This window comes from Catharus ustulatus, chromosome 5 (assembly GCF_009819885.2).
Source record: "Catharus ustulatus isolate bCatUst1 chromosome 5, bCatUst1.pri.v2, whole genome shotgun sequence".
Lineage (NCBI taxonomy): Eukaryota > Metazoa > Chordata > Aves > Passeriformes > Turdidae > Catharus > Catharus ustulatus.
In genome coordinates, this window is record NC_046225.1 from 23,677,756 (window position 1) to 23,704,504 (window position 26,749).

At 40.9% G+C, this 26,749-nt stretch overlaps 1 protein-coding gene across 1 annotated transcript in view; it reads left to right on the forward strand.

Annotated features, from left to right (window-relative positions):
• The window catches only part of TET2 (tet methylcytosine dioxygenase 2), a 73,842-nt gene extending 48,266 nt beyond the window's left edge, over nt 1-25,576 (forward strand). The window contains exons 2-10 of the mRNA XM_033059835.2: nt 600-3,975; nt 6,243-6,333; nt 9,682-9,775; nt 10,892-11,100; nt 11,900-12,050; nt 14,204-14,293; nt 16,831-16,968; nt 18,379-18,739; nt 20,788-25,576. Coding sequence (XP_032915726.1) covers nt 600-3,975; nt 6,243-6,333; nt 9,682-9,775; nt 10,892-11,100; nt 11,900-12,050; nt 14,204-14,293; nt 16,831-16,968; nt 18,379-18,739; nt 20,788-22,199 — 5,922 coding nt within the window. The 3' untranslated portion in view covers nt 22,200-25,576. The remainder of the gene's footprint in view (nt 1-599; nt 3,976-6,242; nt 6,334-9,681; nt 9,776-10,891; nt 11,101-11,899; nt 12,051-14,203; nt 14,294-16,830; nt 16,969-18,378; nt 18,740-20,787) is intronic.
• Nucleotides 25,577-26,749: the final 1,173 nt, after the last annotated feature.

Here is a 26,749-nt window from a genome sequence, read left to right on the forward strand (position 1 = left end):
TTTGTCTTGTGTATTGTGCCACTTGCATGGCCTTTAGGAATACCAGTTTTAAAAGACACTGTCAGGCAGCTGAGGACAGAAAAAAAAGTTTTCCCCACTAATTGGAAACTTGATGGCAAAACTCCTTTAAGTCAGACAAAAGAGGTTTGGCCATCTTAATCAAATTACAGGATTAGCACCAAGTCTGGGAACCATGGTTTCAACATGACTTTCTGCCTTACCAATGGCAAAATGTGATGACAGAGGAGTCTATGCAAATAATTCAAAAACAGAGAATATTTTTTGCACCACTACGAGAGATTTATTCTGGTAAAATATCTTCTTGTGTGTTAAATAAGGAAGGGGGTAAGGAAGTCACTCTGTATTTTCACTCTCTCTTTGTCTTGGAGAACAAGCCTTTAAGAAAAAGGGAGACCTGGGGGTAAAAGATACATTAGGATAACAAAACACCCCTTGCGTGTGCTTGCAGCCTTACACTGTGCGTGGGAGCTGGTCAAGGCAAGGGGCACTTGAGTGCTGCAGGAATTGTCAGTAACTGGCTGTCCTTCAATGGAAACTAAAACTGACTTAGATTCTCTCATGTTTCTTTTCTCTTGCAGATACGTTCAGAGGGTAGCCTTGTGGATGGCCCCGGAGCAGGCCAGATGGAACAGGACAGAACCAACCATGTTGACGGCAATAGATTGAGTCCATTTCTAATACCACAGTCTTCTCATATTTGCCAGGCAGAGCCTTCTGCAGTGAAGCTACAGAATGGGAGTCCAGCAGTAGAGAGGCCTGAAGTGGAAGTAAATGGCGACCACAAGCCGCTATTCAATAAAAGCAACTTTGGAGTGCCCCACCCAAAGGAAAATCCAAACAATTGTGTTAGCCCCAACCTTTTACAAGAAAATAAAGTATATTCCAAATATATGCAAAATGGTGGGATCAAACGCACTTTTAGCGAGCCCTCTCTGTATGGATTTCATGAGAGCAAGAAAGTGAAACAAGGCAAAGAGGTAAATGGAGAAAAAGCTGAGCCAGAGAACAGTATTGAAAAACCAAGCATCTCCAATTGTTACAATGAGAAGAAATCTGAGAGTTTTACAAGACAAGAAAACAAAGCTTCAGATTTGATACCGTCTACAAGATACAACAGTGTTGGTTCAGAAAACCCTCATGACCTTCAGGATGAGCAGGAGCAGGAAACTATTCATTGCCATAACAGGGACATTGTCTTACTACTTAAGAACAAGGCAGTGCCAATGCCTAATGGTGCTACAGTTTCTGCCTCTTCCATGGAAAGCATGCATGGTGAACTCCTGGAGAAAACACTGTCTCAGTATTATCCAGAACGAGTTTCCATAGCAATGCAGAACACATCTCATATTAATGCCATTGCCAGTCAGGCTACTAATGAGTTGTCCTATGAGACAACACATTCATCCCATACCTCAGGGCAGATCACTTCTCCACAGACCTCAAACTCTGAGCTGCCTCAAGTGCCAGCTGTAGTGGTTACTGAGGTCTACAACACAAAAGACTCCAGTAAACTACCTGTATTGCCAGGTAGCTGTTCACTTCAGAAACCAGATCTACAGCTACAGCAACAGATTTCAGGCTATGATCCTCACCAGTTACCTGTAGGAAACAGTAATATTCATGGAAGCATAGGGCAGGTTCCTAACCACGACCTCTCTCTAAGTTCTGGCAGTAACCTGCAAGCTCAGAGCACTGCTCTGGAAAGGTACTCTGAGCAAGCAGAAAATAATGGTGCTTTCTTTACACAGAACTCAACGTTTCACAAAGATTCCTCCACTGCTCCTGCTCCAGAAATTAACAGTGCACTGTCTGCCGCTGTGCAAGAAGGACACCATTCCTATGACAACAGATGTGATGAAACTCTTCCTGGGGAGATAAAAAATGAAGGGCAACAGGAGGGACCAATGTCAGAAAGTCCCAGCCTCAGCCAACAACTTCACCCTCAGCAGAGCCTTCTGCAACAGGCACAAACATCACAACAAGATATCAATGAAAGCAACCCACAACCTGCTCTGGCCGCCTCGATTCCGCAGCGCCCCAAAGATGTGACGCTGGCGTCAGAATCTCCCCTCCAAAACCTGCACGCACACAGAAGCGAGGGTGAGTTGCAACAACACTATCAGCATTTCTCAAGACAGAGAGAACCTGAGACTCCTCCCGACAAAGAAAAGGACCAAGTGAAAGAGCCTGTACAACAGGCTCAACATTATTCAAAACCTGCCTGGATAGAACTGGTTTCCACCCAGTTCCGCCAGGGAGAGCCTCCCCAGAAGCCCAGTGAAGCATTATTGCGGTCAATTCTTCAGTACCAGACAAGCACAGCCCAAACAGTCTATACAAAACAGTATGCTGGAAGTCCTGATTCATTAAAGGGGCCTTCAGGACAGGCCCAGAGCCAGAAGATAATGCAACAGGAACAATTTCCTCCACTGTACAAAAGTGAGAGTTCCCAGCTGCAGCCGCATCCCCCAGCTGACCAGCAGCTGTCGTTCCAGAGACACTCACCACACCCACAGCTTACAAAGGTGGATTCCCTTCTCAAGTCCCAAGTGCAGCAACACCCTCCACAGCAGCTCCATTTCCAGCCAAGATCAGAACAACATGCTGAACAGCCTTTAGGGGCCCCTTTGAAAAAGCAGCACTTGAATCCCCAGCCAGGGGAAAATGGGCAATTCTTGCATTCACACATCTTGCAACAGATGCTGCAAAAACAGACACATCCAGTGCAACTGCCATGCAGTCCACAGCTAACTCCAAACCAGCAGCAGGCTTCACAAATGAAAACTAAAGACTTGTCCCAAACTGTATCCCACTCCCAAAGCAATGCTGAGCAGCCTCTAGACAGGACATCCTTCAGTCAACTTCAAGTAGATGAATGTTTCCAAACTGGGAGTAAGTATGCTAAATCAGTTGCATTCCCACTGCCTAACCCTCAGCTAGGCCTAGAGCAGGTGCAAACCATGAACAACAAAGCTCCCCTTTACACTCAGAAGGCAAATGCCAGTATCCAGCACCCTTGCCCAAACAACAGGCATCTGATTTCCAAAAAGAAAGGGAATGCCGCAAATACGGAACACTTTGGAGCCAACAAAATGCAGAACTTGCAGCACGCGCAGTATTTTTCAAATAACTTGACCGCAAAGCAAGATGTGAATCATTGTTTTCAAGAACAAGAGCAACAGACACAACAAGCCTCAGTTCTGCAGTTGCCACCCCTCCAGCCCGCACAGGGCTATGGTGCTAGTCTGAACCAAGACCTCCCAAGCAAACAAGCTCCACAGATTCCTCAGCAGTACTTACCACACGGCCAAACTGCCCCCCATGCCCAAGACCAGAGAGGCTGTCATTTGCAGTCCCAGACCCCTAAGGATTTTCAAAAGCATGCTGCTCTGCGGTGGCACCTTTTGCAAAAACAGGAGCAACAAGCATACCAGCAACCCAAAACTGAGATTGGTCCCAGTGCAGCACGCAAGCCTATAAAAATTGAGGCTGGCACAAAGTCTAATGTCTGCATGCGCCCATCAGCTGGACAGCTGGAAAACAAAATGTGGAAAAAAACAATTAAACAAGAGAATCAGCGCTTTGGCTGCGAGAACGTGCAACAAAAGAGCATCATTGAGACAATGGAACAGCAGCTAAAACAGATACAGGTCAAATCACTGTTTGATCACAAGACTTTTACTCTCAAATCACCCAAACATGTGAAGGTTGAAACAGCAGGCCCTATTACCATCCTATCACGAAATACCAGTGCTGCAGATTTTGACACTCAAACCCCAATCTTAGATCAGCAAACAAACTTGTCTTCTGAGAAAACCCCGACCAAAAGAACAGCTGGAACTGTTCTCAATAATTTTTTAGACTCACCTTCCAAGTTATTGGATACTCCTGTAAAAAATTTATTGGATACACCTGCCAAAACCCAATATGATTTCCCATCTTGCAGCTGTGTTGGTAAGTGCTGAGATGTACTAAAAACATAATAGTTCACAGGAAGGAAATGAGCCTTCAAGTTGGGATCACAGGGTTAGTTGGATGTTTTTGTTGGAAGATTTTTTGGGGTTTTTTTAAGATCAGTAATTAGTGAAGACTTATAAAACTGAGATTTTACACACTTATGCCTACTCCGCTTACTAGCCCTACACATGGGCCCTTTCTCATTATTTCATGAAGCAATTACCTATTTGATTTTTCAGTCAGAATGCTTATGGCCTCACATCCATTCTCCTTGAGCAGCAGATGTCTAACAACAACATACTGATAGAGAGTAGGACGTAACTTTATGACCTAATTTATTTGTCAAGGTTAGATACAGCTTTTAAAAAAACTAACCCAGTCCAAAACTATAGAGCCTTATGGCTGTTTTTTGCTCTAACAGTGAAATTGTTGAATCTTCCTTAGTAAAACCTAAGCAAAAGCAGATGTCAAATTATTCCTCACTCGTTGCAAGAGTTTATCCTCCTTTTCAGGCCTTTGTCTTCTGTAAGGTTAAAGAGAAGCTTCATAGAGAAGTTGTAGAGAGAAGCTACAGAAGCAGCACAAAAAAAAGCTGGGGGGGACGGGGATGGACCCTTGTTGCTTGGTGGCAAACCCTGTCTCCAAGAGGTGGAAAAATAGAGCAGAGGGAAACAGAGTGACAGCCATGATCTCCTAGCCCAAGCTTTCATACAGTACTGACACTGTACGTAGCCAAGTGTAACAGGCACTTTCAGACTCTACTGGATAAACTATTTAGGCTGAGACAGAAGGTTCAGCACCAAAAATGAGAATAAAAATCGTTGTTACAGTTTCAGTTACTAGGATTTTGTATCAACTACAAAAGAGGAAAGTTCAATCAATGCTCCTCCAAAATGCAAAATGGACCTTTTTGCCTTTTTGAATGTTGGGGCTATGTCTCACAGATGACATGTGGGAAAAAAACAGGAAGTAGTGAATTTCTAGAGCTCCCAGACAGAACTCTGGAAGCCAATTCCTTGCTGTTACTTGTTTTATAAGAAACAACCTTCAAAATGTAGGTTTTTTTGAAAACACAGTTGTCATTTGTTGGAGTCTTTTATATTGTTTCTTCCATATAGTTAGCACAAGTTTCTCTGGCAGTTATTTCCTTATCCTCATTTTCTTTTCTTTTCTTTTTTTTTTTTTTTTCATACTGAAACCACTAAGTAAACTTAAGAATTTATCCTCATTTACATTTTAATTCTTCAGTCCTAGCAGACACTAGGAAATATAGGAATATGAAACTCTCTCTGAAGAACACAGTGCCACAGCATAATCTATAAGTTTATTGCTCTTTCTTATCAATCTTGCTGTGAGCAATGTGATACATCTAATCTTAATATAATTTAATCTTAAGATTAAATGAAGCCATTCCCCACTGACATGTTCAGATTTATACCATGCCTTCATTGTGCTTCCAGAGGCTGGCTGTCAAGAGTAGCACCACCCATCCAGCCCTTAGAGTTAGCACGGCAGAAAGCATTTAGTCAGTATTCAGACATCAGCCAGCACAGCTCCATCGTCTCCGAAACCCAAGCAGGACCTGGCCAGTTCTTTCACACAGTTGGAGCTGCTTCCTGGTATCAAACCAAACATACAGCATGTAATGTGACTGATATGGTCCTACCTACTCACACAAAGCTGAGGCCACATTCTTGGCATACAAGGGTTTTGACCAGGCCTGGTGCATGATTTTTTTCAGCAAACTTGGGGTCTTTTTTTCATTTCACAGTCTTTCTGTGAGTGGCAGGAATTCTCTGTGTGACCTTAATGGCCAGTTTTTCAAGCTGTAAGTTCTTGCACTGTTACATGTCTGCTGAAAAACAAGTACGGTACAGCTTCCTAGCATCAATATTTACCACTGTTATCCCATTTATCCTCCTTTCTATATACTGGGAGAGGAGGAAGTGGGAGAAGGAGAAACAATTGTTTGGTGATAACAGGAAAATGCCAATTTGAACATCATTGTAGAGCCTGGGATGTGGAATAAGTGTTTGTGCTAAGGAAAGGCACGCAGTCCCTATCCCAGCTGTTTGCAGGATTAGCCATTGCTTTGCATGTTTTGTACAAACTGTGTGGGCAAATACCTTAGACATAAGTGTTTGAAAATTGACCCCAGGCCTGTACAGCAGTCTTCTAACAAGCTAGAGGTAAGATTTTCAATGTGACATTTTACATTAAAGAATTAAGCTTCAAAGTAATAACCTTTATTTTGTTTTAAACAGAGCAAATTATTGAAAAAGATGAAGGTCCCTTCTATACCCATCTAGGAGCCGGTCCTAATGTGGCAGCTATTAGAGAAATCATGGAAGAAAGGTAATTAGTGCAAAGGCACAGAGCAGATTAACATTTATCCTTTTGTGGATGTCAGAATTTTTCCAGCTTTTGCACATAAAGAAATAAACAACTGCAAATCAAGTAATTACTTGCAGGCTTAGCTACTCCAGTGTTGCCAACATTACACACCCTGCTATTCACCAGAGAGTCACAATATTTGACAGGGCTAATAGTCTGTTGGCTGGCACAGGCTGTGCCCTGGAAGCCAGATGCCAGCAAACCCAAGCCGGAACAAGTTCTCACCAGCCTGCCAAGCAAGGCAGCTGGCAGTGGCTGCAAAGGCAGGCATGGAGCTGGTGTTTCCTCTGGCAAGGAGAATGTCAGCGGAGAAGGACGATGAAGAACAGAATACCAAATTTCAACATTCGTTTACCCTTACCAAATTACTAAATGTCTCAATCGCATTCATTCACATCCAGAGAAGTGCCACAAAATTGCTGATTGGGATTTCAGCCCAAGAATCTATAAGTAGTGTTGTGAGAAAACATTCCCCTGCCTTGGAGTATTGCACAAACTCAGTCTTATCTTGATTATGAATCCCTGTTATCATGTTGCATTCTGTGATGTATTTATTGCATCAACACCAACCAAACCAGGAATTTTTAAAGGCACAGAAGAGATACATGATATGTGTAGTTTAAAAACACAAACCCCACCAGCCTAAGATATGCAAATTAAAAGCTATCACAGAAGTGACTTCTGCATTACTTGTAGCCAATAATGACCAGATTTTTAGAGGTATCTGGGAATTCGTTTCCCCCCAACAAAGAAACAAGCAAAAAACTCTTCAGTTAAGTCAGAGACAGATGGGAATTTGATTTGCTAGTACGTTAAAAATCTGGACTCCAGAACACCAGTGAAGATCCGTCTAGTTGCAGAGCCAAAAGCAAGTGGGCATTATTGCAGTGCTGGATCTGAGCTAAGGAGCACCATTTCTTAGCAAGGTCTGTTAGCTTGTGCTCATCACTGCTCAACCATGGGGCACTTGTAGCCTATTAAACCCTTCAGATTAAATCCTAAGGTCCTTTCTCTTTCTTAGCACCTCCTTCTCTGTGACTCTTGTGCACGGCTTGCCCAGTAATTTTCAGCTTTTAGAGCAGCTCGAGTGCATGTTGACTATATAAATCAGCTTTCTTCTGAGAAGGAACAGTGAACACTGACTCTCTGAAGAAATTCTTTACCATCTGTTATCTCCAGAGCTCTCATAAACTGGTTCTTTAGTATTTACAAATAATAAATGAGGAAAGTAATTCATATTGTAATTTCAATTACAGAGATGAAATTTTTTTCAGCTTTTTTACTTTGGAAAGTAGTCTTTTATTCGTAATATTGACCTTACCTTTTTTCTTTTCTTTTTTGAATTAATTTCATTGCATGTTGGCAGAAGGAAATAATGAGATATCATAGGTAACATGCAACTAATCAGCCAGGTGCAGCAGAGTATAGCAGCAGGTACTTGAACAACGGCTAGCAACTGTATGGTATGAACTATGAAATTCTCTGACTGAGGAACTCCAAAACTCATTAATTAATTTCTTTATCCCTAAGTGAAAAAACGCCAAAGCCTTCACTATAAAGATACTCTCAAACCTACATGTGGAGTTGGTGACATTAATCACAACTCAAGCACTTTTAACCTGGCTTCCCATGCATATGGATTGACTGTTTAGGTATCAGCACTGCTAAAGAAGACAGGATTTGGATTTACACTTACAATTAATATTTTAGCTTTACCAGAACTAATTTCTTACAGAATTCACAGCAGATACAGACATTTTTACCTCTTCCTTCTCCCAGTTCCTACTTCATGCTCAGTGAGATTTGCTCTAGTTTTAAAGTCAATCAGCTTTGGCCTGAAAGCAAGCATGACAAACATCAGGCACAAATTCCTTTCTGACAGTTGAAAAAATATGGGATGAAGTCCATTTCGTTTCCAGTGTGTAATATACAATATACTTCTATAGAGTCATCCACTCAGTTGTCCTGCAATCCAGATTAGAAAACTGATAGAAAAATTTAAGATTTAAAAATGTTTTTTTAAGTGGTTAATTAAAGAAACAAATAAATGCTAACATCCAAGCCTAAGCAGGAAAAGGTGACCTAACAGTTGCCTGCAGAAACAACATGCAGTACAACTTGATGTTGTTTCTATAATTTCCTGTGACACTGAAACTTCACAATGAGATCACATCTAAAAATAAGCATTTTTCATTTCCTTTACAGGACAAAAGTTTAAATAGAGATACTGGCCCTTAAATACGTTACCAAGATTTTAGTGCAAAAACAAGAGGAAAAAGGGTCAAAGGCATCACTAAATGGCTGCATAACAGGAATATACCTTGATTGCTCTGTAGGTAAAGGCAAAAAACAACGAAGTTAGTCCCTACACTTGGCTATTAAAGTTAACACCAATGAGAGTGGTAGAATTCCAGAAATGGTGATGGAAGTGCAGTTTGCCCAGTGCCCAAGAGGCAGCTGAGTGGCCAGGGTGGCTCAGTCTGCAAGACTGCCGGCTGCTGTGGTTTCTCTCCTGGTGTGCTCCCGGGCTCAAGAGATCCTTCACATGGCATTTGCCACATATTTCCACCTGGAAAGTGAATCCTCTTTGCTCTGGGAACAGCACTGCTTGCACATGAAGCTTGCACAAGAGCCTGCCTTGAGAGCATAATCCCCTTGTTTAAATGCTTCAGAAAGAGCTGAGCTTGCCCGCCTTGGCTGCAAAGAGACCACTAATGGTGTTATTTGAGGGCACTTTGTGATCCTAACTGGAGCATATAAGTTGAGTAGAAGTAAATATGTAACAATTTATGAGTGGATGATACAGTTAAAAAAATAGATATGATGCAAATTAATCCTGACTTAACTGATTCACAGTAAGACAGAAACAAGCACAGAAAATTAATAGTGACTGTTACATGCCAGTTGTTCCATGATAACTTAATTATGTACATTTCACAGAAACAACTTCAACCCAGAAATTAAAAGAAAAAATTCTTCACCAAAATAGACTTCCTTTTTTAAAAAAGTCAATTTTTCAAAATGTCATCTATAACAAATGCTCTAAAGAAATGGTTAAAATATTTGATAATATTAATGGGATATTGATAATTTTTACCCATCTGGGATGTATTAAAGACATTTGCCTCTCTCAATATATCATTCCACCACTATAATAAAATCATGAAGACAAACCATATTGTACATCCTCCCCTGTAATTCACAGTGTTTATTTTTCTAAGATAAGACTGGCAAATGTGCTCCATCTTTTCAGTGTTCACACAGGACCAAAGGAATCTGCTTATTGTACATATTTTTGTTTTGTTTAAGATTTGGACAGAAGGGTAAAGCTATAAGAATTGAGAGGGTTGTCTACACTGGGAAGGAAGGCAAAAGTTCTCAAGGATGTCCAATTGCTAAATGGGTAAGTGATGTAAACAAATTAATCTAGTCCAGTATGATGGTTCATGTAGCTGACAGCAGTGACATGTCCTGTTAACTGACACTAGGAAACTTAAAATAGTTCAACAACAGAAGTAATATGGGCTGTCTGTAGCCTACTCCCACCCATCTCTCACTCCATTGACTTGTTGCACAGAGAATAGCAAGAAGAAAATTTAAGTTAAAGGTATGAAAACCTAAGAAGGTCATGTTTAACCTTAGATTTGCTTAGATTTAAGTTTTGCACCACCTGACAGTTTCACTGCTGTTTGATTTTAGCCTACAGATAAGTCCAGTAAGTGCACCACAGTGATGTCTTTAAGATACCCTCCCAGTTTGAGGTGTTAGGACACCCTCTTAGCAAACACTGTTGTACTTTGGAACAAATTACCGAGTGGTTTGGATTGCTGGGGAAAGACAGGATGAGGAGAAACTAATACATTATAGTTTTTATGCATGCCAGACTGCATCCTTTTTAGGAAATGCTTCTCAGTGCTTATGCTACTGGAAGGACACTGTTTTATTTGAAAAACATCTACTGCCTTCCTCCCAACACTGTAATGTTTGTATGTAATAAGAGCAGGTCACAAAACTCTGGGACTGGTTATGAGTATAGCTGCTTTAGTTTGGAAGGGGACAGAGCTCCCATGTCCAGATATTCCTTACTGCCTGCCTTTCCCTGCATGCTTCCTGCTCTAAGACAGGTGTCCACTACCCAGCTCTGTGTGGGGAGACACTTCACTGCTCACTTCCTCTTGCTCACCAATCAATCTGGGCCACAACCATAACACAGATTCAGGAGAGGATGCCTGCTGAATCAGAGTATGGAAGAAACTTTTACAAAGCTGGTTTCCACCACCATGGCTTTCCATGCCATCAGTCAACCTCTTAGAGTCAGCTTCATTAAACACAAAGGGTAGCCCTGCCATTTCACAGTGAGAAAAACAGAATGAACTGCTAGAAGCAAAGAGGAGGATACAAGTAGAAGTAACCTCCTCACACACACAGTAATGCTGAGGTTTTCTATTCTTTTGCTCTTCACATTAAGAATGTCATCATTTGTGTTGGGGCTCTGGGGTGTGTGTTGCTGTACATGCAGGTAGTCCGCAGAAGCAGTCAGGAGGAGAAGCTCCTCTGCTTGGTGCGTGAGCGAGCTGGACACACGTGTGAGACGGCTGTCATCGTGATTCTCATCCTGGTCTGGGAGGGAATCCCAACCAGCCTGGCTGATAAGCTCTACTCTGAACTCACCGACACCCTGAGGAAGTACGGCACGCTCACGAACCGGCGCTGCGCCCTGAACGAAGAGTAAGTGAAGCAAAGGCTGTGCTCACCAAACCTGCAGCCCCATCTTCAGACCCAGCATCTCTACTCACGCTGTTATCCTGAAACATCTACAACTTTTCCAGCTACTTTAGGTGGTTTGAAAACACACAAACTTTGTAGGAAAGCCAAAGTAAACACTCTTACAAATAGGGAAAAACATTTTCTCAGAGTTGTGAAGCATCTCAATATATTTAAAAGGAGAAATCTCAGCAGCGGCAAGGATAGCTGATACCTCATTCTTGAAATAAAAGCTGGGTGCACTAAACCATACTTGTGTAAGCTGACACAGACAAGCCTCAGTCTAAAGAAATTGCATTGTATCTTTTTCCCATGCCTTTCTGAGACACAAGAATATTTAGACCAAAATTACAGCAGCAATCACTGTGTTACTATAGCTTCATGGGTAGTGACATTTCAGGAATTATTGTTCAGCCCCTGTCAGAGGGCTCCCACATTCTTGAAGTGCTGTCAGCACAAGCCCCTGGGGCACCATGAGTATCAATACATAACAAGGCACCACACAAACACACCCTCGCTCGAGCAAAACTGGGTTTCTCACACAAGTGTAGAATCCCCAAAGACCCTGCCTCTGTAACCATGACATCATTCACTCTGATAAATTCTTCTGTGTGTCTCCCTCTTGCATTTCTTCATTATTTACTGGTGGAAGACGATCCACACCACTGATTCCCTGGAGCACTGGCAGAACACTCATGGCCACTGCCAGAGCACTACAGGGAGACCTGCCTGCTTCTAACAGCTGTGTTCTCTTATCTTTTAGACGGACTTGTGCATGCCAAGGGCTGGACCCTGAAACTTGCGGTGCTTCATTTTCCTTTGGTTGCTCCTGGAGCATGTACTACAATGGTTGTAAGTTTGCCAGAAGCAAGATTCCAAGAAAGTTTAAGCTGATGGGGGATGACCCAAAAGAGGTTGGTGTCCATTTCTGAAATGAACTTCATTTGCAAAGAAATGTTTTCTGTTGCTCTGTAAATAGAGATACAGTACAAGAGAGCAGGGCCCGAGGCCTCCCTGAGTGCTGTACATGTAGGGTAATTAAATAAGTGCCAGTCAAAACCAATTGATTCCAGTCACTGAGCCAGCTGAATTGACTGTCCAAATTCTGACAGCTGGTAAAAGCCCTGAGACTTGAAACCATGTTTGCAGGCTTTCACAATTAGAGGAGAGGGCATGGCCTGAATAATTCTGGCTGTATTAGGCCTTCAATTGAGCATTCCCCAGTGGCACAGTGGAAGGTTTACCAGCTAATGGCACATAACACTGCAACTGGGAACCAGAGCAGACTAGTTCAATGGAGAAAAACACGATGAAACTCTGAGATTACAATAGGAAGAAGAGGATAGGCAGACTCATTCTACATACAGTCCTGCCCCTCTGAATGTTTCCAGACTGGGTTCTGTGTTACAACAAACTGGCAAATGTTACAACAGAGTAATAAACACTGACCTTAGCCTGGACATGAGATACCCTGAAGTTACGACTGCAGTGACTCCTGGACACCTCCAGCAAGTCATGTGAAGCTCCACTGGCCCAGTCTGCTTTCTGGCAAGGATGTGCAGATTTATTCCCTTGCCTGAGTACTGGCACATTAGCACACAGTTTCACTGTATTCTGATGTCTTACACAAATCCAAGCATTACTCTGTCATAATCAGAGAGACAGGTATTTCCGTATCCTACAGACTGTGCTGAAAAGAGTGCACTGTTTAGAATATCCTCATAATTAACATACAGGTTTTCCTCCCAATGTTCTTCTACAGCACCAAGAGCTACAGAATAGCTCTCCTCCAGACATGCTGTGGCACAAAGCCTTCTTTATCACACCCTGCAATCCTCAACTACTTAAGATGGATAGCTGACCAGAGCACACCAGGGCACTCTTCCAACTTGTATTCTTGGATTTACTTCCAATGGAAGCCAGATTTACACAGGAAAGAGGGTTTTACCCTCCAGTCCTGGTCCCAAAGCTGGAGGCAGCCAAAGCATGCATCCAGACCAGGGGCTGGGTTTCATAGCACAGACAGTTTATAGGCAGCACAAACAGAATCCTCACCAATAAAAACTAGAAGTTACACTAACAAATGCTAATCTACAGGCCATACAAAAGCTCCACATTCTGGCAGCAGGCACAAGGTCACAGCAAGGTATTTTTTGACAATTTCATGTCAAACAAAACTAGGATATTATCCCATAGTAGAGAATAAAAACTTTCAATACCCCAAATGCATTCCTCTCTGAAACCTGTTTTCTCGCAGTTCTTCACGTCTTCCTTAAATACAAAAACTCCTGAAAACGAATACACCACTCCAGTATGCCACCATTCTGTATGCACTGAAAATTAAAGATAAGGGCCTCATACAAACGAGGTTTTGAATTTGGGATTCTCATCCTTAGATGATGGGGAACAATTCTGGAGTATGTTATTAGATTCTGTTTTAAAGATGCTTTATTTTGACAGTGTACAGTTTAGAGAACAAAGGAGGTGTGGTCATTCCCACCTCCCTATCACCAATTACTAGATACATCCATGATTCTTCATTGCTTAAGGACTGGAAACTTTTTGAAGGCTGCAATATTTAAATATGTTTTAATTTCTGCATAAAAAAATATTTCAGTATCAAAGTGTTGTCATTGCAGTGTGCAAAATCCTTAAATTAGCCATATTTACGTGGACCATTCTGATGTTATTTCTCTCAAGCTTTCTGAAGAGTATTTTTTTCCCACAACTCCAAAAACAAAAATAATGAGGATTATCACATTTAGATGTAAAACATATCCACATTGAAGAATATTATTTTTCTTAATATAAAACAAATTAAGAGTATAGTATGTGATGTTCTACTGCAATTTTCCCACTACACTGCTATAGCTGCTCCATTCCTTTAAAGGCCTTGGAACAATAAAATTAAAAGAAGATTCACAGCAGTCACTGTCTAAACACCAGTGATATTGGTTTATGTGTTTACACAACTGTCAGTGTAAACATGATTGTGTAAGACCCCAACTTGCTGGATCCCAGATGTACAGTATGGAGATGTCATTGAACTCTGTTTCATCTCTAACAGGAAGAAAAATTAGAATCCAATTTGCAGAATCTGTCAACCCTGATGGCACCAACCTACAAGAAGCTTGCACCTGATGCATATAATAACCAGGTATGATGGGGAATAAAAGGAACATGAGCAGTTATGGAAATAACCCAATTCCCAATGCTTCAGCCTTGCACCAAACCATTATATACATTTTGTGCTAACATTTCTTTGATATCAGCATGAAGACAAATAGAAATTAAAAATTCCACTTAAAATGCTCTCACAAGTAAAATTAGCAGGATTTGGTCCAGAATAGAATTAATAGAATTAATTTTTTCACCTGCATCAACACAATAAAATTATTTTACTCTTCAGCTCCAAAATATAAATTTCTCAATTTAGCATGAATTACCAGCAACCCAGCAAAGCTGCCATGAATATGGTGTGAGATTGGCAACAGTTTGCACTCAAGTCCTGATGCCACAGTTTCAGTTCTGCTTTCTCAAGCAGCTGATGAATTTAGTTTTCACCAAAACAGCCTTTATAAACATGCTTTTAAAGTGAAGTTTTATATTTGAATAAATTCAGGCCTGTGTATGCACACAAGTGCCTGCACCAGCCTTCTTGCATGAGGGGATCGTGTGAGCCTGTTTTCCATGGGTTGGTGTTCTTGGACACCAGCACATCCAGAGCTCTGATGAGGTTCCCAGCGTGGCTGTGTCTCATCTACATTTCATTACAAAATGTCTTTCAGATAGCTATACCAAAATTTGACAGCACACCACCTGCTGACATGTAAGTGTTGACCTTTATTTTCATTGCTCAGGTTCACTGCCGTTAGGAACACTCACAGAACTTACAGTCCCCAAACTTTCAGCATCTACTGCAAACTGTGACATCACCCTGCTTTCCTGTTGACAGCACTGTACAACCAGCACAAGACAGATTCTCAGCTTTAACAGAAATAGTACTAACACAAAACTGTCCATTATTATCTGCTGTAAAATTCACTCCTTTGCTGTGTATTTAGTAGCAGCTAAGCAGGGCAAGCAGACTCAGTGCAGTTACCCAGTTTCATTCACAGAGTTTCACTTACCCAGTTTCACTGATCAGATGTTTGGAGACTCATGGAGAAAACTGGGGCTGTGTGCCCACTAGCTGTGGTTATCTGTCCAAATAACTGATAGACATACTGCAAGAGAAAATAGGAAGAAAAAGGAAAAAAAAGAGGTGGTGAACAATAAATTGTTTCTTTGTTTGGGCTGCTTTTCTTTTGCCACAAAAATTCACTAAAGAACTTTTCTCCAAGTAAGCTGTGGTGCTACCCAACACTTGTTGAAAATACATGCTTTCACAAGTTTCAATTTTTACCTTATGTAATAAGGCATGTGTATAGCTTGGCTTATTTCAGGAGTTTCATGTAGACCCTATATTTGTGGGGAAACTGTTCTCGAGCTACTGTCAGTGGCTTTAAAAATAGAAGACTGAGTTCTAATTTGTATGATATTGTAAAAAGTTCCAAAATCAAAAAAGGCCTAAAACCACATTTCGAATTTCCAGATTTATTCTAATCTAAATCTGAATCACTTCTGGATTACAATCAAAAACTGGAAAGGCTCTGTTTCTCAACTGTTCTCAAACAGAACATTTCAGAGAGCAGCTGCGCCCATATAGTTTGATCAGACAATTATAGTCTGGCTAACATTTCAGACTGCTCACATTTAATTCCAAAGAAGTTTACACAGTTTTCAAGTTTTGTCCTGCTTTTATTTTCAGATTCCAGGGAAGTAAATAATCTTGGTTTGAAAAATAAATGTCTGTGAGCAAAAAAGACATATTTTTCGTGAGTTTGAATTAAGACCTGGCAAAGCTTCTAGTTTGACCTTGACTTGAAAAGGAATCTATTAAGTGTAGATGTTCTGTGCATTCACTTGAAAGGTTCAGGAATTTCAGCAAAGCATTTTATAATCATGTGGTTTATAAACCACATTTATAATTTTCTAAATAAAATATGAAACCAATATTTTTCTAAGACTTTATCTTCCATTACAAAATCCCTTCTTTGTGTGTAAGGTGTGTTGTTGCATTATGAGTTCTTTGTAAAGCTCCTTAATAATGACTGCATGGGTACAAGGTACTGTCTTGACTGAATTCTCTCTCTTTTTAGTCAGGGGTTAGATTTGTGCTTAAGCTAATGAAATACATGTTTAGCATGCCAAAATATTACAAATCAAAGAGCAAATTATTATTTTTCATTGAGTCATTCTGAAGTCAGTTTTCTAAAGCCATTTTCCCTTAATAGTTTGGTATACTTCCAGTCTATACAAACATATCACTCTCAGAGTGCCAGTCACGGAAACCATGCACTTCATTTGTCATGTAAAAACACCAACCCCTGCCAGAAACTCAGGCATAATATACAAGGAAAAGTATTATTGACTAATTTCACAACCACACCAGAGACTGAAGGTACAAAGGAACAAAGTAGCAAGGAATGAAGCATGGATAACAAATGGCCATCAAATTGTAGTTTATTTGTTTTCAAGATGCGTTTGTTGTCACCTCCAAGACGTGAGGGAGACCTGCCCTTTGTCACAGCAGAGCATTCCTGTGCACTCAGTGTCCTGGAGCACCCAGTGAAACCTGTCATGTCTCTCCAGATCGAGTACGAACACAGAGCCCCCGAGTGCCGCTTGGGTTTGAAGGAAGGTCGCCCATTCTCAGGAGTCACCGCCTGCCTTGACTTCTGTGCTCATGCTCACAGAGACTTGCACAATATGCAAAATGGGAGTACTCTGGTAAGTCTGGGATGTGTAACAGCCTCCTCACTCGAGCACTTAGTTTGTGGCTTTATTTCATTATCTCCTCTCTTTAAAATTTATTTTGCATAATGCAGATTAGTAAAAAAAAACATATTAGGCAGTAACTGAGCTGACTTATTACCCTCTAAACATTTTTCTTTCAAATGAATGAGACTTAAGATGTGTTAAAGGAAGTTTTAACATAGACCTTGTAAAAGAGGAACTGTGAAGACAATGGGAAGAAGGTCCCAGCAGAGTTGAAATGCCTGCTTCAGTGTTCCTGGCACAAAATGGTTCATATTTACCCTCTTGAAACCCTTCTTTTTGTAACAATTTTGGATTATATCTTCTAATAAAATAAAAGTAGAAATAAATAACTTCTTTCTGAGAGAGTTTTGGAAATTTTGGATTTTATTCCTGCTTTGGATGAGCAGAAAGTCTGCAAGTCCATATACCCTTTACTCTGCTCAGTTCTGATTTCTGTACAGCAGGTACAGCAGACGTTCTGTAGAAGATGCTAGAAAAGCCAGTTGGTTTTCAATGTGTATTGGATTATTTCTGTGACAAAAGAGTTGGGACAAACATAGGAAAGAATACTCTTCAGTTCTGAATAATCATAAAGGCTGTAGTTTGGAACAGCTCCCTAGATTCACAGTGCAGATCTTATTACAACCAGAGACAACCAGAATACAAGACAAGGCAGATTACAATCAAATCTGTCTTTTTAATTCAAACTGAAGTTTTCCTGTTTCAAGGGTCTGACTTAAATCAAAAGTTAATCACCACCAATACAATGTATATTTCCAGCTGAGCTTTCTTCCCAAAGTTGGGACAATGATTTTGTCCCAGCTGCAGAATATGTCCCTTCCAGCATCTTTTTCCACAAAGATCCTCCCAATACTTGTCCTAGATAGAGCTAATACAACAGGTTTGCTGAATGCCAACAGTAACTCCCCTAAATCTTGTTATTAACATTGCCGTTACACTGTAAGGGGGTGTGAAGTACAACACCAGTGTACTATATTGCACACTCTCTCTAATAGGTAACTAGACATGTCATGTGTTGTAGTGAAAGAATCTTCAGGTGAGTACAAAGATTCCACTGCTTTAGCTCTCTGGCTGCAGTGCAATGGATCACAGAGTTTATTTCACCTGAGGGTAATCCCTAACTATACAGTTCATTTCAGCACAAGTAAAAGAGATAGATATCTATACACCTTCTGTTTCTTTTAACACTGTCCAACAAAGTAGTGGAAGAAATTACATTTGAAGGCTTGTTGTGATATGCAAAAACTGCACAGAAACTTACAGTTAATGAAGAGTTTGCCAGATGCCAGTGCTGACAGTGTCACGGTAAAGCACAATGCAGAGGTAGAGATTCAGATCTCTAATACACTTTTCTAACAGGTTTGCACACTGACTAGAGAAGACAATCGTGAAATTGGCCAAACACCAGAAGATGAGCAGCTCCACGTGCTCCCATTATACAAAGTCTCTGATGTGGATGAGTTTGGAAGCACTGAGGGCCAGGAGGAGAAGAAGAGGAATGGCAGTATCCAGGTCCTTACCTCCTTTCGACGAAAAGTAAGGATGTTAGCAGAGCCCGTTAAGACCTGTCGGCAAAGGAAGCTAGAAGCAAAGAAGGCAGCTGCAGAAAAGCTTTCCTCTTTGGAGAATGGGTCTAGCAAAGCTGAGAGAGAGAAGTCTGCTGCAGCACGCAACAAGCAAGGCACCTCTGAAGCAGCAGGTCATGCAAAGCAGCTGGCAGGTAAACACAGGAATCTGAGTGGGGTCAGCAGTGGTAAGCATCCTACAAATCAGGGCCAGTTATAAACAGCCTCAAGAAAACCATTATTTTCAGCCCAAGAATGTATTGAAGTAAAAAGGCAAGAGATCTCTTGAAAGTGAATATCAATATTATATAAATGAGAGTGACAAATTTGGTACAACTCCTGAGAAGAAAAAATAAAGAAAAGTTGCAATGAGAAATCTTTCTACTGGTGGATAGTTAACACTTGTAGAAATCTAGAAATAAACTCTGCTTGCCATCCAGTGTATTGTAAAGTACAGTAAATTCACGAATACAAGCCGCACTGAGTATAAGCCGCATCTATGGGTGTTGGCAAATGTTTCGGTTTTTGTCCATAAATAAGCCGCACCTGAATATAAGCCGCTCTGTCATTTGCAGCGAGGATCCGCGTGCAACAAAGTTGCCAAATAGTAACCAAACCGCGGCATGGCGGGAGGTTTACTGGCTCAACTAAGGCTGTGCAGGCTCGGCCTGCTAGGGGCTGCTGACGGGGCCAGGTGGTTCAGCTCAGTGGTGCCGCTCGGGGATGGCCGCCGCCTCTGGGTTCGCTCGCCTCAGCCCCGCTCCCGCCGCAGCCCCAGCTGGGCACGGAGAGAGCGGCCCACTCCCGCCGCGGCCCCGGCCGGGCACGGAGAGAGTGACCCGCTCCCGCCGCAGTTCCGGTCGGGCACGGAGAGAGTGGCCCGCTCCCGGCGCGGCGGGTGAGCATGGAGTGCCCCCAGCTCCTGGCGCCGCGGCGGAGAGCAGGGGCGGAGCCCCCCGCCTCCTCCCCGAGCTGTGGGGATGTCAGCACAGAGCCCCCTGCCTCTCCCCCGCCTGAAATAGGGAACTCCCCTGCCTCCCTCCCTCCCCAACGCTGCCGGCGCTGAGCTGGCCCCACCTGCCGCGCAACACAGTATCCAATTTGTAACAATCGCGAAATCCTGGGTTTTACTGGCAGGCGCTCAGCTCGGCACCCTGGCTGGCACTTCTGGGGTTGTAAATGTCAGAAAATTATTCACATATTAGCCGCTCCTGAATATTGGCCGCATTTCCGGTTTGAGAGCAAAATCTAAGTCAAAATGGTGCGGCTTGTATTCGTGAAATTACTGTATCTTTAAAGGACTAGTAGTGCTAGAAGCCATGAAGAGAAGTATGTGGTGCTGCTGCCAAAGAATGACCTAGACATCATTCAACGTCTGCCACTGTTACAGAGAACCTCCTGATTTCAGGAGATACAAGGATAATCTCTTTACCACTATTTATACTCTCTGCCTCAAGACCAAAAGCAAAGCAGGTTTTCCATAGTGGAGTAAGAGTTTATGGCAGTTCTCAGCAGCAGATTTGAGAGTCCTGAGCAAAGGAGCTAGCAGAAGTATTTTATTGTTGCAGCAGCTTTCCCAGAGAGGAAAAAAGCAATACATCCAGGGCCACCCAGAAGGTCACTGAAATACCTATGAATAGAAGCCAGCTGTCCCATGATCCAGGCAAGGGTTGTGACCATTAAATTATGCCATTGCACTTTAATGAATGGTATTTTTGATCTTATGTCTTCAGTTAATCTCACTTATTACTGCACTGTTCTGTCTACCAGTGAATATTTTTTTAACATACTTGGAGTCATTTCTATTCATGTAGATGAGAAGAATTATTTATTTGCCGGGAAAAGAAAGTCACTTTGTGCATGACTGTTTGGGAGCACTTTGATGCTCCATTTCATGGGCTACTTAAAAGATTATTTAACTCTTTGGATTTTGTGCATGTGACTATGAACAGACTGCACTGTCCTCTTTTCCCTACTGCCACTAGCATCTGATCTCATTGGATACATGCCAAAAAGGAAGAGTAGCCTTAATATTTATTCAGCTTCTTAAAGGACGATGTTTGAGAAATGAGAAAGGCAGCGTCTGTTTCAACTTTTCTTAGAAAGTTCATATCAAGTATGTAATTTGTTGGGTGGTTGGTTGGTTTGGGGCCTTTTTTGAAAAGCCTGTTTGTTGTTTGTTTTTTCCTTTTTACATCTACAGATCTTTTACGTCTTTCAGGACCAGCCACACAACAACAGCAGCAGCAGCAACATCCACAACGCTCTCTCCCTAACAACCCTCAGTCAAACCCCATTAACTCTTACTCGGGTTCAGGTTCTGCAAATCTCTATGGAAGGTTGCCTAATCCAGCCAATGCTTATCCAAACTCTTCGTACACTTCAGATCCATATGGAGGGTCCAATCCCATGAACCTCTATACAACCTCATCACAATCTGCGGGGTCTTATTTGAATTCTTCCAGTCCCATGAACCCTTATTCAGGATCTTTAAGTCAAAATAACCAATATCCCCCTTATCAATGCAATGGAAATATAGCTATGGACAACTGCCCCTCTTACTTGGGCTCCTACTCTTCCCAGCATCAGCACATGGACTTGTATAGTTGCCAGAGCCAAGACCATATGTCTAAACTAAGTCTACCACCCATTCAAACATTATACCAGCATAGGTTTGGGAATAACCAGAGTTTTGGTCCCAAGTACTTGAATTACGGAAACCAAAATATGCAGATAGACTCCTTCAGTAATTGCACCATTAGACCAAATTTACACCATGCAGGGTCATTTTCCTCTTACTCGACCCATGAGGCCAATGGCCATTTTATGGAGATTGCCTCAAGGTTAAAATCTAATCTGAGTAATCCAAGCATGGATTATACCTCCATGAGTAAAACAGGTGAACATCATCACATGCAACCCCCTCCACACTTATCACATGACTACCATTCTGCTCCAAGTTTGTTTAGTGGTCCTCCTAATTCACTGCATCTCCAAAATAAGGATAATGAAATTATTTCACATGCAGTTAATGGTTTGTCTAACATGCTTCCAGGTCAAAACCCTGACAGGACTACTCCCCAGGGTGGTTTAGATAAAACTGACGTGCTGAATCCAGAAAAAGCAGAGGATCCCGATGAAGTCTGGTCAGATAGTGAGCAAAACTTTCTGGATCCAGAAATTGGAGGAGTGGCAGTTGCTCCATCTCATGGGTCAATTCTCATAGAGTGTGCAAAACGCGAGCTCCACGCAACGACTCCCTTAAAAAATCCCAACAGGAACCATCCCACCAGAATATCCCTTGTATTTTACCAGCACAAAAGCATGAATGAGCCAAAACATGGTTTGGCTCTGTGGGAGGCAAAGATGGCTGAGAAGGCAAGAGAGAAAGAAGAGGAATGCGAGAAGTACGGCCCAGACTACGTGCCTCAGAAATCCTACGGCAAAAAAGCCAAGCGGGAGCCTGTGGAGCCCCATGAGCCCTCTGAGCCAACATACCTGCGCTTCATCAAGTCCCTGCCACAAAGGACACTGTCAGTCACCACAGACTCCACCGTAACTACATCTCCATATGCCTTTACACGGGTTACAGGGCCTTACAACCGGTATATCTGACTTCACACCTTGGCTGGTTACCTCATCTGAAAAAACACCTTGTCACTAGGGACTAGGGCAGTAGTGCTTTAGGTTTCGTGGAAGGTAAGGGTGGAGAATAAAACAGTGTTTTTACGGAACTCATTGGTGGAAAACACCTCAGCACACCAGCAAAAAGAGGTATATCTCACTAGAGCACTTGTTTTCCACTGATTTTTAAGTGGTCATAGATGGCACGTAGGAAACAAAACCAAAGCATCCTATGCAAAAAAAAAAAAAAAAAAAAGAAAAAAAAAAGAAAAAAAAAATTTTTAAAAAAAGACAGAAGAAGAAAATGAAAGAAAAAAGACATAACACAACAAAAAAGTGTTTCACAATTTACATTGGAAAACACTGGCTCTATTTCTGAAAGAGATAATCTGCAAATGGAATTTTTTTTCTTACAGTTTTGCACATCTGTGGCCACTTTTAATGTCATCAAGTTTGCATAGTCATGGAGCAGGAGCAAAAAAAACCCCTAAAAAAATAATACTGTAGTATTACAACTGCAGGAATCTTAAAATAACATCTGGTGCTGAATCTATGATGTACTGAAATACTGGAATTATGGCTTTTTAACATGCAGTTTTTACTGTAATCTTAATAGTCTTTTGATTTTATTTAACTAAGTAGATAAGTATAAAACAAATAGACAGCAAAACACTGAATTTGTTTGAATATTCTAAAACCATGGTGCTATCTAAGAGAATGGTGTCTTTATTTTATCAGTCAAACAGTTAATGCCTTTATAACAAAATGTCAAAGATGTTGTCAAACGTTCTTCTGCAACAAGGAGGACCTTTTCAGTCATGTATGTATTGAAGTTACCTGGTGTTAAAATAAGCTTACTTTTTAACATATGGGAATTACGAAGACCTCTGGATTTTGCGCATCCAGTCAAGTCCTAGAAAAGGACAATAAAATAGAGAGAGAGATATTTTTTTTTAAATAGTGTTTCAAAAGCACTTTGTCTACCTAAGCTTGGCAACTTGAACAATGCTAAGGTACTAAGACATTAAAAAAAAAAGAGTTTACTTTGATTTTAAAATGCAAAGATAATTTTTTTAAACTAAAAAAGCTTTTAAGTACTTTTGGTTTAGCCATGCATCAGCTAGTGGGCTACATATCCATTTTTAATAGTCAGTTATGGTAAAAATGGGGCTTACTGGATATAAGGGAATACTTTGTACACAAAACACATTTTTTCTGGTGCTCATCTCACACAGCTATACTGTAAACTGTTTTCTACAATTATGACAAGTTCATTGCTCAAATATGTACAGTTTTAAGGAAAGAATTTTATATTAACCACAAGTAATAATTAGCAGCATGCAACAAACTACACCTAGTTAGCCTGGGCTTCTGCTGTTTCTAGAGATCTGTGCGCTCCCACTATGGAATGGCAGAACTGCTTTTGTGTTGATAATTACGTACATTGTGGTGCAAGTCATTTCCCGGTGCAAGTGGCCTCTTTTCCAGGAAGACTGAGCAGACCGATGCCTACACAAGATGAATGAAACAGGGTTAGTTCTGTGCGATTCCGTTGATTAATAGAAAAAAAAATAGGCAGCTGGCTTGCTGTGGTGGTTTTAAATCATTAATTTCTATTAAAAAAAAAGCAGGAGAGTTGTATAGTAAATTAAATTGTAAACAAACCCTTTTTTAACGCAATGCTTTAGTATTTTAGTACTGTAAAAATATTAAATCTATATATATTTGGGTTTTGAGCTGAATTCACATCATGGTGCTACTCAGCCTGCTACAAATATATCATAATGTGAGCTAAAAATACATTAAAAGGTTTGAGTGATGTTCCTACTTGTCATATACCTCAACACTAGTTTGGCAATAGGATATTGAACTGAGTGTGAAAGTTTATATATATGGTATACCATCTTTCTCCCCCAATAGCCTTTGAAAAAAACAATTAAAAAAAAAAAAACTAAACAAAAAAACTCTCGATACTTGACATTTTAGCAAGTATAACTTGAACTTCAACTTTTCTTTTCTTTTTTTTTTGGTTCTAAAAATTCAGGGATATTTCAGCTCATGTTCTCCTATGCCAATGTGTCACCTGTGTGTATGTAAAGCTGTTGTAGGTTAAATATATTATTCTTGGGGTTTTTGTTTTTGTTTTTTTTTTTTTCAGGGATTTAATGTTTTTCTTTTGAATCCCTTCTCTTGTTTTTCTTGTACATGTATTGTGTAACTAAAACTTTTGTAAATTTGTTAGCTCTTTTTATTGTAACAGAAGTGTTTAAGAGATTTAGAATGTTTTGACTGTTTCAAATGATTAAACAAAAAGAAAGTAGAATGCACTGAGCTGATTAAAGGGAAAAATGTAAGGCAGGGGTTTGGCAAGTGACCGTTTGCTAGAGTTGTTCAAGTCACTCTATAAACAAGGCTTCTTGGATACTGTAATGAATAAAATAAAATAAAATATAAAAAGGTACAGTCTGTACAAGGGCTTCCCTAAACATGCAAACCTCCACGTCCCAGCTATATCTTGTGCAATATACTGTAAGATTAAGTTTGGTTGAAAGAAATTCCACCCAACAGAATCACAATGTAACTTAAGTAAATCAAAGGAGGCCTTTGGGTTTAATGGTCAAATATTTATTACGGCAATTTTGTTTTTTCTCTGTCTGTGACTTTATCCACTCATTGAAACAAAAGTTTCACCTTTTGGGGAAAAAAAAGAAAAAAGGATGGTTATATGTCAGATTAAGTAAATCATTATATATCTTCATCTTTTGGTGATTTTTTTTTTTAATCCTATCTAATCCATATAATCCATAGTAGATCTTTGGTTAATATGCCGTGCACCATCATTTGCCAAACTGCTGGCAGCAGGAACAAGAAGCTTAGTTGGTGAATCAGTTTTGTATTGTAAATACCTGAGCTGTAATTTTTGGTGTACAGAACCCTGCCTCAGTTGGAACGAATGACAGAGCAGAGTTGCTTGTATAGGATTATCAGGTTGACTATAGCCATACTTGAAGATGCTTCTGAGAGTTGTCAACTTTACTTGAATGAATTTTTCATCTTGGTTGACGCACAGCAGTATAAAGTTCACTTCTAAAGCTAGTGGTTAACTTGTGTAGGAAACTAGCAGTTTGACACTAAGGTAATGAACTTCTGTGTGCATTTTCTATGCTTATGTTCTACTTTTTTTTACTTTAGTTTCATTCATTTTCATGAGATGTTTGGTATGTCTATAAAAAGAATCTGAGGATGGTTATAAATACTGTAAGTATTGTAATGTAATGCAGGTTATTTGAAAGCTGTTTATTATTATATCATTCCTGATAACGCTGAGATGTGGGTGTTTTTAATAAAATTTATATTTATTTAATGCACTCTAAGTCTGTCTTGCAGAAACTTGTCTTTCCTTGTCATTTTTACCAGCTAACAACAAAGCAGGCATAACACTCAAACAAAGTGCATCACTAGGGATTTCACAACAGGAAGCCTAGGCATCACATTTATTCCTAGTTCTGCTTTGTGTCTTACCTCTAACAGGTTGGGACACAGGCTGCTGAGCCCAGGCTACTGCTCCATAAAATCTGGACTTAATTTTGAACTTAATAATCTTAAGTGCCTTTTTCAACCTGAATTATTATGTGACCAAGAAAAACCCCAAAACTATAAAAGCCAAAAACCTCAGGTATAATCTAAATCACTCACAAGCTAGAGAAAAGTAGAAGCAGTAAGAAAGTGTGTCCGAATCAATACCAGGACATACATTCTTGGAAGCAGTAGAAAAAAGCTTTTTCTCCTGGTCCCTTTGTTTAACTTCAGGGGATATCAGGACTGAATTCTGAAACAGCCCATTCTGTGGGAAAAGAAAGAAATTGCTCTCTCCACAGTTGGAAAATGTTTCTGTGACAATTGCAAGAATTGTCAAGCTTTCTTTTGTAAGAGCCTGAGTATGTTGTCAGCACTGGTCACCCCATTCATCAAAGCCACACACCTTGAAAGCCACTCTGCTACACACATTCAGATCACTCAGTGTCTTGGGAATGTGGTGCTTTAACACTCAGTAATCTGTAATGCTCCCCCCACCCCCGGCTCTCAGAGTATTCCCAGATGGGAATGTCTTGAGGCAAGCTAGCACCCTGCAGCAGCCAAGTGTTGCTCTTTTTCTCTGCACAGGTGCACTTTCCTGCTTCAGCTGAACAGATGGATTCACTGGCTTTAACAAAGCTCTTGCAGCCCTTCATCCTTCCTCAGAAAAGAATCCTGCCATTAATGAACATCCCCTCTGGCTGCTTTCTGCATAATTTCTTCAGTGCACTTCCAGAGATCTCGTTCCAGAGGTGCTAACATGGCACAATGTGCTCATACCAAGACCACAGAGAAGTGAAACCAGACCTTCCCCCAGCACTTCTCCCACGAACACACGCTTTTCCCGAAACTTAGGCAGTTTGCTGCTGCCTCGAGGGGCTGTGACAAAGCACCACTCACCATCACCACCAAAAGCACTGGTTGTAGCACCCAGTGATTACAACTGGAAATGCCCAGCTGACCAT